The sequence below is a fragment of the Teleopsis dalmanni genome, chromosome 1 (genome assembly GCF_002237135.1).
Source record: "Teleopsis dalmanni isolate 2A chromosome 1, ASM223713v2, whole genome shotgun sequence".
In the NCBI taxonomy this organism is placed as follows: domain Eukaryota; kingdom Metazoa; phylum Arthropoda; class Insecta; order Diptera; family Diopsidae; genus Teleopsis; species Teleopsis dalmanni.
In genome coordinates this window covers 128687294-128709117 of record NC_051846.1, presented here as the reverse complement: position 1 = coordinate 128709117, position 21824 = coordinate 128687294, and the positions used below count along the sequence as shown (strand labels likewise).

At 33.8% G+C, this 21824-nt stretch overlaps 2 protein-coding genes across 2 annotated transcripts; one reads left to right on the top strand and one right to left on the bottom strand.

Moving 5' to 3' along the window:
- Window positions 1-1919: 1919 nt before the first annotated feature.
- LOC119668557 (6-phosphogluconate dehydrogenase, decarboxylating) lies at window positions 1920-4304 on the top strand. The gene is made up of 5 exons (XM_038078109.1): window positions 1920-2038; window positions 2151-2259; window positions 2313-2427; window positions 2929-3799; window positions 3852-4304. Exons 1-5 carry the CDS (start codon window positions 2031-2033, stop codon window positions 4192-4194), a joined length of 1446 nt encoding a protein of 481 aa, XP_037934037.1. The 5' UTR covers window positions 1920-2030; the 3' UTR covers window positions 4195-4304.
- On the bottom strand, window positions 4235-5178 carry LOC119668559 (protein bcn92). The gene is made up of 3 exons (XM_038078110.1): window positions 5031-5178; window positions 4857-4974; window positions 4235-4512 (listed from the first exon to the last, which is right to left on the bottom strand). Exons 1-3 carry the CDS (start codon window positions 5108-5110, stop codon window positions 4447-4449), a joined length of 264 nt encoding a protein of 87 aa, XP_037934038.1. The 5' UTR covers window positions 5111-5178; the 3' UTR covers window positions 4235-4446.
- Between the last annotated feature and the right edge of the window lie 16646 nt (window positions 5179-21824).

Here is a 21824-nt window from a genome sequence, read left to right as displayed (position 1 = left end):
TTAGTTAAGCGGTTTCAAAAAGGTTGGACTAAATAAGCTAGCAGTATTGTTGTTTCATATGTTATTTTTAAAACAAGCGGTTGTTCTTTTGTGATATGCTTACAAAAGAAAACGCCTAATATTAATTTAAAATTAATTCTTAATAGAAAAGAGAAATTGTGCTTAAAGAAATTAATATTGATTCTATTATAGCTAAATTATAAAGTTATATTATATTAAATTATGCATGTGCATAGCACTCCCGCTAAAAATGGAAATAAATATTGTATTAAAATAAATTGTTAAAAGAAAAGAGAAATTGTATTTGAAGAAATTTGTATTGATTCTATTATAGCTAAATTAAAAAGTTGTATTAAATTAAATTAATTAAGTTATTAAGCATTCCAAATACTTGTGCACAGCACACCTGCTAAAAATGAAAATATCTCAATTGTAAAATTATGTTGAACTAACAAATACATAAATAACTGTAAATAAATCAAATTTCTATTAAATATTATATAATATTTATGCTATATAAAATAAAGCATAAAAATTATGCTTTATTATCATGTTTTTGTGGGTCCTGCACTTCGTCACAGAAAATCACATCATCTTAACACATCATCATCACAATACATCTTAATAATCTTAAATCATATCTTAAATGTGTGCTAGCAAACTAAAATCGTTTTTTGATCAGATAACAACGGTGTGTTACGTGCAACTTTCGAAGAATAAATGTTTTGGAATAGCACTTTTCTTATTGCATCGTGACTGACAACAATATTAAATTGCTTCTCCAGATCTAATGCCAATGATCGTAAGGAAATTCAAGAATTTTTATCAATTATTCGCAATACTCTTCTTATATGGCGATCAGACAATGTTTTAATATGGTGGCCTGCTGATTTTAAACTAATGCAATCCTCATATTCTGCTCTGTTTATGATATCATAAATTGTTCTTAACCTTATATTAAACATTAGACTTTATTCCTTATCAGATTTACCGAGGTTGTAATTATAACATACTAACTTAATATTATTTGAATTTGTTCTTTTACCTGTCATATTTAATCACGTGCGTTCTAGTTATTCCTTCATTTAAAGCACTCTACTTTATTAAATAACAAAGAAACTGAACAGTTTTTGCTGAATATCATAACAAACAAAAAACCCAGACACATCTAACGGTATTCTGTCCGTTAAAAATAAGAAATTGCAAAATTTTTATTGTGCATGGAATAAACATTTGTAATATTTTTTCGTTTTGCAAACACAATGTTGACAAACTGTATGTTGTAAAAATATTATCAATGATATTTATAACCCTTGATTAAACGGTTGTAACTCCATTGATTGGGACGCTCAAGTTTTAAGGGCGGAGGAGTTAATGAACATTTATTTTAGTGATCATTATAAAATTGATCAATTGTATCAAAACAATATCCCGTAAGAAATATTTGTTTTGTTATAATTTTATCAAAACAAGTTACCGTTTTTCAATTTTTGCAAAACAATATCCCGTAATGGATATTGTTTGAGGGTTATATTTATTGTAAATTCAATTTGAAGTTTAAGTTTTCAGTACGACGTACAAGATTATGAAAAATATTATTGTAATAAATAAATTAATTTGTACAAATGAAATATACAAGCATAAACAAAATTTAAATGCTTTGTTTTTAAATAACTACAGTCAATCAGTTTAAGTCGTATTTATGTTCAAAGTTTGAAGCTTTGAGAAAGCAATAAAAAGATTTATAAAAAATTGTAAAGAGCATGAGCTGTTGCCATACAATAAGTCGATATAACCAGCTTCCATAATTTCGAACAATGTAGCATTAATAAAGCTTTAAAAATAATTGTTTTTTCATTAAAAAAAAGTTGTAAAAGCTTTTAAATTTAAGCTTGATCGAGTAAAACATGGTTAAGTGATGTTGTCAGTTTAGTTATCGCAAGATTACTGGCGAATTCGAAAGGTTTTGATTTGATTGGAGGAATCGTATGTTAAGCAAAAAATTTCTGCTATAAAACCAGAGTTATAAAATGTCCGCGTAAGTGTGTAAAACCTCGACTACATTTTAGAATGTCATATGTTGCACAGATATTTGTCGTTTTAAAAGATTTCAGATATAAAGAAAAATTCCTATATAAACTATATTTTAGAAAAGCAGATATCGCACTTATTGGCCTTGCCGTGATGGGACAAAATTTAATACTTAACATGGACTCTAAGGGTTTCGTTGTCTGTGCATACAATCGTACCCTTGAAAAGGTTTTAAAATTCACTTATAACTATTTTTAATTTATTAATATAAAACTGTGCAGGTGATACACTTTCTTAATAATGAAGCGAAAGGCACCAAAGTAATCGGGGCCACATCACTAGAGGATATGGTCAATAAATTAAAAACACCTAGAAAAGTAATGCTCTTAGTCAAGGGTAAGTCAAAGTAATGACATTGCACATCAGCTTACTTCAGTGTAATGAAAAATGCTGCGTCACGCGAATGCATAATAAAACTATATTTCAAATATTTTGAATAAATAATAAAGCACTGAAAATAATTGATAAAAATGCAATTCATATGCCCTTGAAATGTTTTATATATTTGATAATCTAACACTACTATTACATTTTATTAAATTAAAACAAAAAACATCTTTGCAATCATGAAAAACATATTTATTATAGTAAGATTAGACCTTTTCATTTTAATCAAGAAATGCAGGCTGAGCAAGTGAATTAATTTTAGAATGAAATATAAGTACAAAATAAGAACTTCGGATATTTTTTATTCAATATTTTATTTTATTTTAATCGGATAATTGCACAAAATATTTATAGGTATAAAACTTTAACTCTAATCATACATTGACTGTAGCTCTTATATATATATATATAATAAACACATTTATTGATAAATTTGCTATCTATTCATAGCCGGCAAAGCTGTCGATACTTTTATAGAACATTTAGTACCACTTCTGTCATCAGGTGATATCATAATTGATGGTGGCAATTCAGAATACCAAGATACTTCTCGACGCTGTGAAGAATTGCGTGTCAAAGGTTTGCTATTTGTCGGTTCTGGTGTGAGCGGGGGGGAGGATGGAGCTCGTTACGGTCCCTCACTTATGCCAGGTGGTCACTCAGATGCATGGCCACTGATTCAACCAATATTTCAAACTATTTGTGCAAAAGTCGATAATGATCCTTGCTGTGAATGGGTTGGTGAAGGTGGTGCTGGTCATTTTGTTAAAATGGTACATAACGGAATCGAATATGGCGATATGCAACTTATAAGTGAGGCTTATCATATTCTGAAAAGTCTTGGTTTATCCGAAACGGAAATGGCTCAACAATTTGATAAATGGAATAGCGAAGAGTTAGATTCATTTTTAATTGAAATTACGCGTGATATATTAATGTTCAAAGACCATAAGGGCTATTTATTGAATCGCATACGTGACGTTGCAGGCCAAAAAGGCACAGGAAAGTGGACGGCAATAGCTGCACTTCAATATGGTGTCCCTGTCACACTTATTGGTGAAGCAGTATTTTCCCGTTATTTATCATCCCTTAAAAATGAGCGCGTACATGCTTCCAAACAACTTAAAGGACCTGGTTTTAAACCAAAAGTTGACGATTTAAAAATGTTTTTAAATCACATTAAGCAAGCTTTGTATTGTGCTAAGATAGTTTCGTATGCACAGGGATTTATGCTTATGCGCGAGGCGGCTAAGGAAAACAAATGGAACTTAAATTATGGTGGAATTGCTCTGATGTGGCGCGGTGGTTGTATTATTAGAAGGTATTGTAAATAACAATTTCTTTAAACATTAAACAGTAACATTTTTTTGCAGTGTGTTTTTGGGAAACATTAAAGATGCATATACTCGTAATCAACATTTGCCGAACTTACTGCTAGACAATTTTTTTAAAAAGGCTATCGAATTCGGTCAACATTCATGGCGCCAAGTTGTATCTAATGCCTTTCTTTGGGGTATACCCGTTCCCGCCTTGTCTACAGCGCTTTCATTTTATGACGGTTTCCGCACTGAAAAGTTGCCAGCTAATTTATTACAGGCTCAGCGCGACTATTTCGGTGCACATACATACGAATTGGAAGGGCAGGAGGGACGCTTTATACATTCAAATTGGACTGGCACTGGTGGGAAGGTGTCAGCCAGTACGTATCAGGCATAATTTGCCAAAAAAAAGTTGCATATAATGATTAATATAAATATTTTCGTAATTCAGAGTTAAAAATTTAACACGAAATTAATATATTAATAAATCTTTAACATATACAATATATAATTATACATTTCTATTAAATATTTTAAGCACAACAATTTATTATTAGTATAGTAATACATTGCAATATAATATTGCAGTTTCATAAACAAAGCAGCAGGTATCTGTTGAATTTTGTCATTCTTTCATTAGTCATATGTGCTATGCGGACTTTTTTGATTGTTCGATAACAAGTTTATCCACGTTATACAGGTGTCCAATAATAGCCTAAAATATAAATAAACAATATTTTTAGTTAAAAGCAGTAGCAAAAATAGTAAAGCAGTTCTTAAATAGTTACGATAAATTTTATCCATTGAAAATTTTATGGGTGATTGACGGAAAGTATTGTTATAAACGCATTTCATAAATACCTACTGTTGCTTTAAAAATCAAATAATATTATTAAAGCAATTAGAACTATCTCAAAAACATAGTCAAATAGAATTAGGTATTATTGAACGCGCTTACAAAGCATTTTAACTTTGCTCAATATTTAGTAATACCGGCTATTTGACTAATAACTGTTTAATATGCATATGAATCATTTGGTATAATAGATTTCTTCTCACCTGCCGACGAATAATTTCCAAATTGTGTTCAGCTAGCTGGAGTTGTCTACTAATTTCTTCAAAATCGATTGTCCTATTTGTTCGGAATGTGTCTCGTATTTTCCGAATAGCATACATACTTTACAAAATATGAAAAATTTATACAGCAATTATGTAGTTATTAACAACATTTACCGAAAATTGTAAGGTCCCAGTTTTCCAGATTCTCGCAACATTTTGCGATATAAAGATATAACTTGTCTCCGCATAGACATATTTAATTACATATAGTATTTAATTTAGTTTTAATGTCTATTTTATAATGTGCGTGAAAATAGCGTCTATGAAAAATCCAAAATGGAATTGGAACATTTTTCGCCGCATGAAAAATGCAGTATTCTTTAAATAAAAATTTATTATATTAATAAAATTAATGCGGCAAGAGGTAAACAACATTTTTGAGGCTCAGTTAGACGGTTGGTAACGTAAGAAACTAGTTCAAAGCAAAATGCACAACCAACCAAACCTTCATATATGACAGGAACGAAATAACAAGCCAGTAGTCCCTGCCGTAAGCACGGAAAACGTATGCCTGACATCATGTTTACAAAAGAAGGTGAGAAGTCATCATACTAAAAGAATGTACTGGTAATGTATCATGTCATGCGGCTAGCGAAAAAAAAACCTTTACTCTTCGCAAAATTAACCGAACGACAAATAAATGTCGTTTTTGCATTTAATTATGCATTTAAGGCAATAACAGCCTTATAATCTACTGACTTCGTAAGCTACAGAAGAAGGTAACCACCTTCTTTTAGAAGCAGGTCGTAAGGCAGAAAATGATCACCCTCATATTTTGCGTGCACAAGAATCGCTCATGACGATTTAGTTTACGTTGTCATGCTTACCACATGCTTCTATTGTAAAGTGCATTTAAAATCGTAAACGAAGTTTTACGAATGTCAATTCTGCATTGCATGCCGCACACCTTGTGCACTTTACCAAATCATGCATGTCTTCGGCGGACAACTGCTAATAAAAGTTATAGGAATTTTGAAAGGAACTCGTCATGATGACCAGGTGAAAAGTAAGCATGATGTAAGGGAAGGTAGCAGCATGACGGTTTATAAAAAAAATAAAAAATTAATTTTTTTGTTTTTAATTTATTAGGAAAATAAATAAAAATGACAAAATTGAGGTATTATTAATATATTATATATTTAATAAATTATATATAAATTTAATTTAAAAAAAATAACAAAAATTAATAAATATATAATGTTTCAAAAATGTTTTTCATTATAATTTATATATAAAGCACAATTGAAAAAAAAAAGAAAATGGAATGAAAAATAATAACTAATAACTTAAATTAAAACATAAATAAATAATAATAATTATTATTAAAATAATAAATAAACTGGAAACAGCAACTGAACTGCAGACTGAAACAGAGATATAATAAATAAAGTATATAAAGTTTCCTTTTTTAATTTAATTTTTAACTTACACTAGAATGCCGAATTGAAAACCGAACGAAAAATAATAATATTAATATATTATTTTAACAAATTTAACAATAATTGACAAAATTCACAATAGCAATGCGCAACGAAAAACTAGACGGCCCGAGTTACAATTACTCAGAAGGCCGCCACATAAGATGATAGCACGTAAATTAACGATATAAATTATTTATTGTAAAAACATTTATTGTACTTGCTTTTATTTTTCTTTCATATATAAAATGCTTAGTCTGTGATTATTGTCACTTATTGTTATTCATAAATTCCTTTATCGGATTTTCTTTTTACTCTTATTACAAAATCACTTATTATTTTGTATAAAAAATATCTAGTATCATATTGTATTTTTATTTGTAAATCAACATACTCAAATTACCACATAAGTCACACTTATTCGACCTTAAAATAAAAAGGCTGCACATAAGCAAAACAATGTTACAAAATATCCGTTTATAATAAAAAAATACAAGTGGTAGAAATTTCAAAAGTAACCTACTTACGAAATTTCTACAACAACAATACATTGCATTCCTGAATAATGTTTAAGAAATGCAACGGATGTTCAAGTGGAATTTTGTTTATGTGCAATAATTTATTTTTGGGTCACAATATTAATTATTATTGAATATTTTCTAAATTTTGAATATATAAAAATTGTAATGAAGAAAATTCAGTCAGAATAAATTTGCCTTTGAAAGTATACACAACGTACCGTGTTTTACTTAATTTCCCTACACTGGGTTAGGACCGATCCTTAACTGGCGTAGTCGATGCGGAACGGAATAAAGTGTTTAAAAAACAAATGAAATCGTACGAATAAATTCATACTGTATCGAACAGTAGCTATAACGGTTTTTCGTTCGCTTATATTCAAAAACCTCTGTTAGTGGACAAACGGACGCTTTGGGTATTAACCAGAGTTCGGAATGTGGTGCACAAAATCGCACACTGCACTGTGCGAGTGGAAATTATTTTTAAAATATGCACACGCACATTTGTGGTGTTAAGAAAAAAAATGCACGCGCTCAAATTTGTTGCGTGGTTTCAAATTTCACATCGCACAAAGCGATGATTGTGCACACAGATTCGTGCACACACATTTGTGCTGTGCGACTGACTTATAAAAATGTACACAATCAGATGTGTGAGAAAATTTTATGCTCGTACCGCACTGTGCGACAAAAAATTCTCAGTGCACACGAGTGTGCTGTTCATATTTTTTTTTTTTTTGGTATCGGACCTGGGGAAAAAATCATCAAAAGATACAAATGGCCCGTACCATTTGCATGCCCGATTCATGCACGACTCAAATTGAGTCATACATGCCTACGGACTAAAAAGTCCTCTACATTCTCAACTCAAAATCATGAAAATCCCTGCAGTATGACCAGTTAATGTATTCCTTCACAGGGCAGGTTAGAAGAGCACTTAGCGTGCATTCACTCCGATTGTGTACTAAGTATTTCATCCGCTTTAACAGTATTTATTGTTCTAGAGATTGTGCTCTTGTAAAAGCTCCATTCTTCGATGCTTCCCAACATCTGCATTACCATAGTAGAAGGGCTGGATTCCCCAATTAGTGTCTCTAGATTTTGTCTAGTATCTACGAATCTTATACAGTCTCTAATTATGTGGTCAGGACTCTCAATTTTATCTGGACAAAACTGGCAGTACGGGTTACTTGCTAGCCTAAACCGGTAAAAGTATTCACGGAAGCAGCCATGCCCCGTAAGAAACTGTGTTAATTGAAATCCCAAGTCTCCAGATCCTCGGTTAATCCAAACTCTTATATTTGAAATTAACAAATGCGTCAATCTTGATTTTTTGGAATGGTCCCACCTATGTTGCCATTCATTAAGGTATTTGTCTCTTATATCTAGATAAGACTCTGACAGAGATTGCCCAGTTTCAGTCGTTCGTCGACGAGAGCGCTGGAAGAAACTGTCTCTGGCCAAGAACGCTTCAAGGTCTATTGGCATGCGTCCTACCAATACTCCCGCAGCATCGTCCGATACTGTACGGTAAGCACGGCAGATGCATAGGTTTGACAATCTATGTGCACTTTTCATTACACGTGAATATGACTTAATGGTTGTAGCATGTGCCCACACCGGAGCAGCATAAAGCATCACCGATTTAGAATCTGATGCTAAAAGAACTCTAGCGATGTCCTTGGGACCTCCTATGTTTGGCATTAATCGAGATAATGCGTTGCAGACACGTGATGCTTTATCTCCCGATTGTTTTAGGTGAGTTTTGAAACTCAACCTACTATCTAAGGCTACACCGAGATATGTAAGTTGGGGGCTAGATTGTATATCTACTCCACCCACTTTAATTGAGAGTTATTAAATTTTTTTTCTACTGCTGATTAATAGCACCTCAGTTTTATGCTCAGCAAGCTCTAATCCGCTGTATTGCAGCCACGATTTAGCTGCTGCAATAGTAGCGCTGCAATTCCTAGCCACTTCGTCTTGAGTTTTTGCAACCACTACTATTGCAATATCATGTGCATACCCAACTACGTGCACTCCGTCCGGCTTTTCAATTCGAAGGATACCATCGTACATGATATTCCATAGAATTGGCCCTAGAACTGATCCCTGGGGGACCCCTTCCGTAATCCTATATGTTTTGGCACCGGATTCTGTATCATATAAGAGTAATCTGTCTTTAAAATATGATGTAATAATTTTCAAAAGATGTTCTGGGAGTCTCATTTTCATCAGTGCATTTAAGATGCTACTCTACTCAGCAGTGTTGAAAGCATTTTTAACATCTAAGGCCACTACCGCGTAGTACTTTTTAGTACCACCTAGCCACCTTACGCCCTTAGTAGCTTCCTTTGCAATGTTGCATACATGTAGTACAGCATCAACAGTACATCGTTTAGGTCTAAAGTCAAATTGGTTATTTGATAGACTCTGACTTGCCTCTGTGAATTTTTCTAATCTAGAACTTATAATTCTTTCAAGGACCTTACCTGCAGTGTCTAGTAAGCATAAAGGTCTATAAGATTATGGCAGTTCTGGGGGCTTATTACCTTTAGGAATTAGCACCAATCTTTGCTTTTTCCAACACGAAGGGAAGATTCCTTCCTGTAGGCAGCTGTTGTAAACATCCGTAAATATAGAAGCTTATTTTTGTATTGCCTTTTTCAGTACAGTATTGGGGATTCCATCCAATCCAGGAGATTTATTGGGCTTAATTCTGGAAGAAGCGGCTATGACTTCAGAATTTGTAACCGGGGGTATCTCATTTAAATCGGTGTTTATCTGTATTAAGATTCTAAGTTCTCCCTTTTTTGGGAACAAATATTTCACGATATTCGCCATTATTTTAGGACATGAAGGTACCGAGCCTCTTAACCTCTTAAATTTACGCATTACTATTTTGTAGCGATCGCCCCAGACATTTTGGTCTACATCATTGATCAGAGTTTGAAAAGTTTGATTCTTACTCCTAATAATTGCCTTTTTAAGTTTAGATCAGCTCTCTCGGTATTTTTGTAGAAGCTTTTCCGCATCTACTCCAGATCTGTGACGTTGGAATTGCCTACGGGAGGCAAAGCATTGAGATCTTAGTAAAGCTATTTCTTCCGTCCACCAATAGTTTGATGGGCGCCCATTACTTCTGCCTTTTCTTGGCATTGATGCATCACAGACGTTGCATAATTCCTTCATAAGGTGATTTGATTTTTCAAAAGCATCCCCGTCTCCGAAACTCATGTTTTCGGTCATGAATTCCATTATCTCTGTGTCAAGATACTTAGTTTTCCAGCCTATTTGCTGTGCTTTTCTCTGCGATTTTTTCAAAACAAACTTCTCTTTCAGCGATAAGGAAAAACGAATTGCATGATGGTCGCTATGGGTGTAGTGGTTTGTTACTTTCCATTGCGAACCCCTTACTAATGATGGGCTGACAAAGGTGAGATATATGTAGGAAACGCCTCTACCACTATCGAACGTTGGGCTATGCCCATTGTTCAGTTGTATTAGGTTTAGTGAGGTAAACGTTTCTAATAGGGCTCTGCCTCGGCGCATCGTAGTACTACTGCCCCAGTCGACTGCCCAAGCATTGAAATCCCCTGCAACAATGATGGGAGTTTTGTTCCTGATAGCCTATCAAGAAACTCTTCAAATCTCTCTTGGGAGATATTTGGGGAGGTGTAACAGCTGCACACATAGATACCCCGGATTCTGACAAGTACTAGACCTTCTTTTTGTATCAATACGCTTGGTTCAAACACTATGTCCTGTCCTAACCAAATGGCAGCCTTTGCAGAAGTATCTTGTACCCATTTGGAGGTTTCTTTTGATTTGTAAAACTCACTAATTACGAGTACATCTGTCTTTAATTCCAAAGCTGTTTGGGATAAAAGGTCTTGGGCAGCTTCGCATCGATTTAGGTTCAATTGCAGAAATTTAATCATTTTTTGGACTTAAGCTCCTGCATAGCCTTCCTGTAGGATTCACATTTGGAACTTCTTGAGTAGTGTAGATTGCCACCGTTGCAGTTTTCTGGACATAGGATGCATTTTGGTTGCGCCGAGCACGTTTTTGCCCTGTGGCCATCTTGCCCACCTCTCATACATGTGCTTGATCTGTCATTATCGCTTTTGCACTGTCTAGCAGCTGTTCATATTACGATTGCACAAATGTGCACAATTGTGCACAAATGTGCGATTGCACAAATGTTCGCTGAACATAAAACTGAGGTGCTATTAATCACAAGTAGGAAAAAGATTGAACAACTTTCAATTAAAGTGGGTGGAGTAGATATACAATCTAGCCCCCAACTTACATATCTTGGTGTAACCTTAGATAGTAGGTTGAGTTTCAAAACTCACCTAAAACAATCGGGAGATAAAGCATCACGTGTCTGCAACGCATTATCTCGATTAATGCCAAACATAGGAGGTCCCAAGGACACCGCTAGAGTTCTTTTAGCATCAGTCTCCAAGTCGGTGATGCTTTATGCTGCTCCGGTGTGGGCACATGCTACAGCCATTAAGTCGTATTCACGTGTAATGAAAAGTGCACATAGATTGTCAAACCTACGCATCTGCCGTGCTTACCGTACAGTATCGGACGATGCTGCGGGAGTATTGGCTGGACGCATGCCAATAGACCTTGAAGCGTTCTTGGCCAGAGACAATTTCTTACAGCGCTCTCGTCGGCGAACGACTGAAACTGGGCAATCTCTGGCAGAGTCTTATCTAGATATAAGAGACAAATACCTTAATGAATGGCAACATAGGTGGGACCATTCCCAAAAATCAAGATGGACGCATTCGTTAATTCCAAATATAAGAGTTTGGATTAACCGAGGATCTGGAGACTTGGGATTTCAATTAACACAGTTTCTTACGGGGCATGGCTGCTTCCGTGAATACTTTTACCGGTTTAGGCTAGCAAGTAACCCGTACTGCCAGTTTTGTCCAGATAAAATTGAGAGTCCTGACCACATAATTAGAGACTGTATAAGATTCGTAGATACTAGACAAAATCTAGAGACACTAATTGGGGAATCCAGCCCTTCTACTATGGTAATGCAGATGTTGGCAAGCATCGAAGAATGGAGCTTTTACAAGAGCATAATCTCTAGAACAATAAATACTGTTAGAGCGGACGAAATACTTAATACACAATCGGAGTGAATGCACGCTAAGTGCTCTTCTAACCTGCCCTGTGAAGGAATACCTTAATTGGTCGTACTGCAGGGATTTTCAGGATTTTGAGTTGAGAATGTAGGGGACTTTTTAGTCCGTAGGCATGTATGACTCAATTTGAGTCGTGCATGAATCGGGCATGCAAATGGTACGGGCCATTTGTATCTTTTGAAGATTTTTCCCCCAGGTCCGATACCAAAAAAAAAAAAAAAAAAAAAATGTGCGACAAAAAATTCTCTGTGCACACGAGTGTGCTGTTCATATTACGATTGCATAAATGTGCACAATTGTGCACAAATGTGCGATTGCACAAATGTGCAAATGTCCCACCACCACCCTAAGTTTACAATCGGACATTTTCAATTCATAAGGAAAAACAGTTTAATTTGCATTGATGATAAATTTGGGAAATTTAATGTCAAAATATAGTTAGCGTCGATTTTTTATTACGATGTCATTTCAAATTTTAATTAATTAAAACATTATTATTTACTTAAAAACTATGATATAAAATACAGATAACAGTTAAAAATATGTTTGATTTTCTAAATGTACTTAGTTTTTATATAGTATAGAGCAAATTTTCTTTAAAAATGGAAAGCAAAAATTTGTAAAAAAAAAAATTACATTACAAAATTCATTATATCTTTAAAAGCAGAGATACCATTTTTCTGCAAATTAGCTCAATCGAAAGAGGACACTTCTAGCTTTCATTTGATGTATTCATATTTATAGATTGGTCTATAAATATCCTCAGCCTCTTTCCAGGAGTCGTTACAATAAATTTGTATTTACAAGGACGGGACTTCTCAAATAAAAGATGGTGATTTCAGTTTTCAGAACTATTTATTTATAAAAAAATCAATAATATATATACAAAAGAAAGAAATTAAATGAAATCAGCATGAACAAAAATTCCCAATGGTCTTACTTTTAATGACTACCTCTGTGAAATTGCAAATGGTCTTTAGTCTAAATTTGTAGTTGGCTTGGTTCACCTTGTTTCTGTGTTCACCTGTTTGGGAAAGAAAGTAAAAGAATATACGCTTGATATATTGAATATACATATAATGGTGTCCAAGCGCGTTGACTTAAAACCGCCTTATGCTCGTAATTTATTATATATATATTTTGTATTATGTTATACACTACGACTTAACACCGCCTTCGTGTCAGATAATATTTATTATATTATTTTATTGGTTGACATATAATGCCACTCAGTGATCATTCAAGACTCACTGCCTCTTAACGAAACGCGTCGCCTTTTATACTGATCAGACGAGCTCTTCATGTAGCTCACTTACAGTGTTTTTTCTATTGTTTGGTGGTGGTTCTGATCGTCTATTTGCGGCGAATTCTCTTGATGATTCTGACGTTTGTCTATTTTGTTTTGACTTTATAACCAGCAGTATTTGTATTTTTAACGTCGTTTATTGATTTATAAAAAATAATGTGCAAGTAAATAATTTATAAGTACATTAAAGTAGCTGTGGTAAATCCAGAAGGTGTGTATTTATGATTTTACCAATTTAATGTTAATTTTAATTTTCCTAACTTCAGACTACTTCACGTCACGAAATCTATACAACAGAAATATTAAATTCCAACGTGGGTTAATTTATTAAAAACAAGACCATTAAGATACGTATCAGATATTTCTCATAAAATATATTTTCTCAATTTTATTCATATATAACAGAGACTTCATAACAACAATTTTGGATATAAAAAAATTAATGAGGTGTAGAGTGTTTATTTATGTACATTCCTCTCCTTCTTACGGTTTGTGGAGACTATGGACAGTCACGAGACCGTGACGGTAAATTCGCACCAGATACAGTATATTGTTGAACGTTCGACGGTAGGTAATTCGTTTAACTTTTATATGTTTAGTCGATTCCAGCTCCGCCGGCCAAGTGATGCAAACCCTTTTTTGTTTGGGGCGTGTGATCTCATTCACCTCCAGCTCCATTTGTTGTCAGTCGAAGTCGAGATCAATCACATCCTCTTGTTCCATTGCGTGAGTTATGCAGGATTCACTGGAACTGGGTTCTGTCGATATTGTTCCTGCCATTAGTGACGTAACGTAACACGTTGGATTTTTTGTATTAGCTACATAATTACCTATTCCTTTGGCAGAAGATTCCGCTGCTGTGATTACTACGCTCTTATTTTTTAACCTCCTCCCTTGAGCCGTAGATGCTTGATTCCTGTCGCTTGAATTTTTTTTTTTTTTTATTATTTATATTTAAACAAAATGAAGAGTTTAAATTTACAACAACTAGTCATATTGACTAACAAGAGGTTTTTTTTATTACAAGTAGTTTATCTAAGTCTATCTAGGGTGAGCATATAGATTCGAACTAGTCATCTCCTTGCTGGTTGAAACGCCTCAAAAGGTCATTAGGTTTGAAGCGGCATAAGCGTCTGTGAGTGACATCACAAAGTAGCGCTGGAATGGTGCTGTTTAAGTGTTGTCTCAGCCCGTCATAATGTTTTTTAGCAGCCTTCTGAATTTCTTGCTTGACAGTAGGTATTTCAAGGTCACGATGTAGATCAGAATTTCGCACGTACCACGGAGCGTTAACTGCATCCCTGATTGCTTTGTTTTGAAATCTTTGCATCATATCTATTATATGTTTTTTCGCACAATCCCAGATTTGGACACCATAGAGCCAGACCGGCTTGAAGACTTGTTTATAGATCATAAGCTTGTTTTGCTGAGATAATTTAGATCTCCTTCCAATAAGCCAAGTTAACTTTTTGTATCTTATTTTTAGCTTATTTAATTTTTTCTTGACGTGTACCTTCCATCTCAGTTTGGCATCTAGACTCATACCCAGATATTTCGCAGAATTTGCAACTGGAATTTTTACACTATTTAAAAATAATGAAATTTGATTTTCTCTTTTGTTAGTAAAGTCTACATGAATAGATTTTGAACTGTTTACTGTCAGCTTCCATTTATTTGTCCATTGTTCAATTTCTTGAAGAGCGATTTGAAGCTTAGTGGTAGACGCCTTGTTGTTTGGACCTGTAGCCGTTAATACCGTGTCATCTGCAAAAGTTCCAACAATACATCTTGGGTTCACTGGCAAATCATATGTGTACAGCAGGTACAGCAATGGGCCTAGTATACACCCCTGAGGGACCCCGCGATTTATAGGATATAATTTCGAATACGCGTCAAGTAGTTTAACTCGATAGTACCTTTCGCCAATATACGATTCCAGTAGTTTACAATATTGCAGTGGCAGGATAGTGTTTAACTTATATATCAGGCCAGAGTGCCAAACCCCGTCAAAAGCCTTTGATATATCCAGAAACACAGCTGAACAAGTTTTATTTGTTTTCTAAAGCCTTTTCTATTTCGTGCGTAACTCTGTGTACTTGTTCGATTGTTGAGTGTTTTTTCCGAAATCCAAACTGATGATTTGGGATAAGATTTCTTTGACAAACCACTTTTTCAAGTCTTTTACAGATAAGCTTTTCGAACAGTTTTCCTATGGTTGGCAGGAGAGAGATTGGTCTGTATGAAGTTGGAGAATGTTTGTCCTTATCTGGTTTTAGAACCATCACCACTTCAGCAACTTTCCAATAGCTAGGGACATGATTTAATTTTATACTCGCATTAAATATCTGTGCAAGTTTGGCTACTCCTTTTGGAGGTAGCTTTTTCAACACTTCACTAGTTATGAGGTCATATCCTGGTGATTTCTTTAATTTCAATTTTTTAATTTCCCCAGTTACTTCTTTATTTTTTATCCGCAAAATAGCTTCATCATCTATGTTGTTATTTGGCTCTATATGATGGGTTTCTTCTTGATTGAAGGTATTACTTAAATATTCAGCCAAAACGTGTGCCTTTTCAATGTTGCTTTTCGCCCATTCATTATTATCTTTTTTTAATGGAGGATTATGAGTGATCGGTCTTTTATATTTTTTCATAGCTTTCCAGAGAGAATAGTTAGTTTTGCTATCATATGTCAAGTTTGTAAGATATTTCTTAACATTTTCATTTTTAAAATTACTGATTTCTCTTCTTAATTTTTGAGTGGCATTATTAAGGTTTCTTTTATCTTGCATTAATCGTGATTGTTGCCATTCTTTACGAAGTTTTCTTTTATTATAGACTAGATTTAAAATTTCGACCGGATAGTTTTTATCAAATTGCTTACTGTTCTGCAGTGGAAAACTGCGCCATGCCGATTTTTGAATCAAGCTTGTAAAGCAATGCGTTTCACTCTCTAGGTCATTTATACTTCGTATTTTGCAGGATAGGTCAATATATTCATTTATCTGGGCCTTAAAATAATTCCAGTCTGTTAGACGGTTTGTTAGTGTCGGTTTAGGTAGCGTAGATAGAATATTACATCCATAAGTAAGCAATATTGGAGTATGGTCAGAATTTAAGTCAAGTCCTGTTTTAACTTCAATGTCTCTTTTTTGAATTTTATTTACAATAAAGAAATCAATGACATCTGGTAATTTATTTCTATCAGTTGGCCAGTATGTTGGAGAGCCAGTGGAGAGAACTTCAAAACCTGTGGCCTGACATGCTTTAAGTAATTCCTTACCCTTTGTGGTATTTAGTCTTGACCCCCATTGAACATTTTTTGCGTTAAAATCACCACCAATTATTGCGTTATGTTTGTGTAATTTTAATAGATCTATAGATGGACGTTATTTGTATTTTGGAACCACTTTCTTCAACTGCAACGGTTGTTGCCTGGAACTCTTCATTAGAGAGTTTATTATCTTGATAATGCTTAATGTTGGAAGTGCCGTTATACTTCCGCCTCTAGCATTATTGCTTGGATGAATAGTATGATAAATATTATAGTTTTTAAAATTGATATACGTTTCTTTTGTAAAATGAGTTTCGCTTATTAGGCATATGTCTATATTTTCTGTTAGCAGAAGTAATTCTAATTCGTTTTTGTGTTGAAGCAAACCATTTGCGTTCCATTCCATAATTTTAAGAGCAATCATACAGATGTACAATTATGTTTTTGTTCTAAGTTGTCTAGGCGATTTTCTATTGCCATTAGTTTTTCAAAAATAACAGAGAGGACATTTTGTGATTCATCAGATATATTTATTTTTTGGGCTACGGAGGTTGTTGGCTTGATAGCGTCTGCATATGATACTTTAGCGATTCTTCGACTTGTGTATATTATTGGTCTTTCGATATTATCTGTTTGAACTGGGACAGGAACTTTTTTTGTTTTTTGGTCTCTTAATTTTTGAAGCTCCTTTGCGACTACACAACCGCGATATGACGCTGGGTGTTGCTCCCCACAGTTGCAACATTTTGGGTGACTATCATCGGGTTTTTCACAATTTATAGTTTCATGCTTACCTGCACATTTCACACACCTAGGCTGCTTTTGACAGTAGTTTTTGGTATGGTTGAAAGATTGACATTTGGTGCACTGCGGGATAAGTTTAGAGGGTTTTATTGTTTCTATAGATACTATTGTATTTAAGATTTCTTTGATTTCATGAATTTTGTTCGTATCTTCTACTGACTCAAAGGTTAATATGAACATATCCAGTGGTTTCTTGGTTTTAAATTGTAGCTTATTAAGTGTGCTGACAATTTTAAAACCCTTTTCTGCAAGGTCGCCTACAATGTCTTTAGGGTCGCATGAGTGATGCAGGTTTTTTGCTATAACTCTTATTGGTCTAAGCTGTTTATGTTCTTAAGAGTGCCATGAGAGATTTGCTTCATTTAGAGCTCGAGTTACTTCCCGATAATCGTTACCATCGAAAGTGCTAATTTTACATAAGTCGTTATTCATTAGTTTCAGCAAAAATTTATTTTTGCTTTCCTTTGTAATAATTTTTCTTATGTGATTGTAATTATCAGAGACAGTTACCATAATTGGAGGTGGACGAAGCTTGGTTGATGTCTTTTCCTTTTCATTAGAATGCTTTTGTGTCACATTGTTGAGAATTGGTGACACACTTGGAGATGTAGTAGCTTTGCGCTTTTTTGAAGCTATTTTATTATTTTTTTTAACGATCCAGTCGGTTTCTCGAGCAAGCTCTTCCTCGTCTGTTTCGAAAGTTATGGTGGTTTGCTCTTTCGGAACATTGTTGTTCACAAGTTGCGACCTTAATTTTTGGTTTTCACTTTTGAGTTGGATAATTTCTTGATGAAGTTTACCGCATAAGACTTCTAATTCTCTCATTTTTTTATTAAGAGCTTCATTATTTTTGTCATTAGTGTGGCTGGTGTTTGTGGACATGTTAATTTCGTATGGAACTATATCTTTTAGACTGTTTGGAGAAGTTATGTTTAAATTATTATTTTTATTACTAATTAATTTAATTTTATTTGCTATAGCAATCTCACTAGCGGTTTTTTTAATGTTTATTTCGGTTTTCGATTTACCTATAGTTTTGTTTATAGGTTGATCGTTTATTTTAATGTCTTCTGCATTAAACGTTATGTAGCCATTTAGGCCATTTTCACTTATTAGTGAATGTCTTCGTATATTACTTTTACAATTGTTCATAAAAAAATTAAATTTTAAAAGGAATAAATTTTTTTAGTTTGATGATCACTGATTATATAGTATATATATAGAATATTAAATTTTTATAAAAGAATTAAAAATATACACTGTGGCAACGCCACTTTTATAAATTGCAACTTTCGTTAAAGAATAAACAAACAAATGCTGTCTCTATCAGCTGTTTTGAAAGTATTAGTAACTAATAATTTTATTGCTTTTGATTAATTTGTTTTGATTTTTTTTTATAAAATTAAAATTTAGAAATATATTTTGCAATTTAAACATATAAACCGCACTTATGCTGATACGGATCGCGACAACTAGAGCGTACGTTTATTATTTAATCTTTATGTGCACTTATTTAAATTTGTTTCTTTAAATTTTAGATTTAAATTTAGATAAAAACGGAGCGTCTGCAGTTGGAGTGTCTTGTTTAGTTAACACAAGCTTCACGTCGCTTGAAGTAATACCTGGAATTGCTTGACTATTTTCAGCTATTGGATGTTGGTGCTGGCTGGAGTCACTTGGACCCACCTTACGCTTGACGATTTTTTTGTACTTTGCTTCAACATATTCTTGGAGTTTTTATTGATTGCTGCAGGCTTCGGCAAGTATTGACATTTTGTTCTACTGTTGTTTATTTCGATCATTCTTGTGCGAAACTTTTCCGCGGAAATTTCAAATTTCGTTGTTAGTTCAAAAGACGACTGAGAACTTCCTCATGGCACACGTTCTTTAAATACTTGAATAGATAGCGGGTATTTGTTTTATGTTGCAGTTACTTTGCCGGTACATAAGTGTTAATGTCCTTTATATTTTAAGGACAACCATAGTGCACCCTAAGGTCGGCAATATGCGCCTTAGTTAATGTTGCTGTATTTTCTGCGCTAAGCTCTACTAACACTGGCGATATAAATTTTTGTACTTTGAATGGACCGTCGAATTTTGGTGCAAGTTTCACTGAAAAATAGTTTTTGGCATTTGAGAGGGAATGTTGTCTAATCCACACTAATTGATTTATCCACGGCCTCCAATTCCGACGACGCAAGTTATAATACTTCGCCTGATTTGTTGCGACTTGTTGTAGATTGTGTTGGACGATTTTGAACACACGTTGTAGTTTCTCGGCTTTCACTACAGGGGTTACTTGCAGATTTCCTGTTCCTGGGGTGCATTCGACGAACAAGTTGGCGGGGAGTCTCAACTCTCGCCATTGCACTAGATAGGCTGGAGTGTAATTTGTTGAATCCGATTTCACAGTGTTAATGGCTGAAGTGATTTCCAGCAGCATCTCGTCGCACGTACGATGTTCGTCGCGTGCCGTTTGTGACATCAGTGTCTTAATAGTTCGGTTCGCACGCTCAGTAGGATTCTCCTGTGGCATGTACGATGCTGTGGTTCTGTGTGTAATACCCATCTTTACCAACCACTGCTTGAAAACATTACTAATGAATTGGCTAATATTCTTTCTCTCAACGCTTTGATCACATTGTCGGATGTCGCTAGACATGTGGGTATCAACTCCGTTCATTTCGAAAATTTATCTAGTATCACCAGCAGCATTGTATTTCCATTTTTCGATCGCGGTAGTGACCCCATAAAATCGGCTGTGATGGTAGCAAATGGCTCCTCAGGGATCGTAGTCAGCATCATTCCTTATTAATCATTCATTATTAATAAGTTATTGTCGCTCAGAGCAATAAGAAACGAAAATGCACAGGATTTAAAAAGATTTAAAAACGTCAAGTTGAGATCCAGCAATAATATAGATACGGCCTCCAAAATTAGATGGTGAAACCAAAAAATTATACCAACATTCAAGAGGAGCATCAACACAAATACCAAAATTGAGCAGCTTATACGAGTTTATTGAGAGCAGAGTTAGAGGATTGGAGACAACTCATGACACAAATCGCGAAAATGAGAATTATTTTCGACCAACAGCTGTAAATGCAAAAACGCATGTAACTACAATACATACGCTATGTTTGGTGTGTAATGGTAACCATCAATTACCATAATTCGAATGTTCAAAGTTTCTGAATATGAAGGTGCCGGAACATCGTGAAAAGATTATGAGCACTAAATTATGTTTTAATTGCCTTCAGAGTGGGCATTTTAGTAAATTGTGCTTGAATAAAAAAAGATGTACAATTTGCAATAAAAACACCATCAACTTATGCATGAACAAGTTAAAGGCAAACCAACATTCACAAATAACATAAATAAACAGAGGATGCCAACATTGAAGAACACCACGGAGACCGAAGTGGCAGCGTCGTACAACATCCAAAAGGAAAAAACTGTATTACTAGCAAGAGCAATGGTAATTATAAGGACTACAAAACAACTCAATCCGATACGAGCGCTTCTTGATCAAGGATCACAATCTTGTATAATAACAGAACAATTAGCAAGATCAATCAGAGCACCATTAACCAATTATCAAACTAATGTAAAAGTTATCAATGGGCAAACAACAAGCGTTGTAGCCAAATGCTCATTAGAAATTCAATCTATACATGATGTTATGTATCTTTCTTGTATACAGTACAATTCAACTTATTTATTTGGGTTTGAATAATTTTTATTTCGCCAAAAAAAAAAAAAAAGTTATATATTTTTAAAATAAAACCAGCGTTTGTTTAGTTCATTGTTTTTTGTTTTATTCATTCTCTGTACTATTCTTTTTTTTTTTCGTAAAAAATGTACAAGTTATTAATCTTAATTCTTATGCTGAATAATATAATTATTAAAATGTTTAAATTATACTTTATATTTTACTTAATTTTAATTTTATTACTGTATGAAGGCCACTATAAGTTTTTTTTTACTATTTAAATAATCATATTTTTTATTTCACAAATTTTCACAACGAATTTATTTAAACTTTAAATTATTATTTCCATTTTTAAAAAAAACAAATCAATCCAGCTAAGCTTCAATTCGGTCAGTGACTGCTTCTGCTTTTTCACAAACTCCACTCACCAACCACTCAATTCTTTTTCTGCAAAATCATCACGCCACCTTTACCATTCTTGCAAAACCAGACCAACTTTCTCTCTCAAAACAAACAAAACATCACAGTTAATCTGATCTTGCAGGTGCGGTTTACAATATTAATCTTACAGTGGCGTGAGTAAATTAAATAACCTAACTTATTAAACTATAAACTATAATACATTAAATTATAATAATATTAATTCTAATAAAAATATAATAATAATAATAAACATAACATTTTTGCATTTAATAATAAATATAT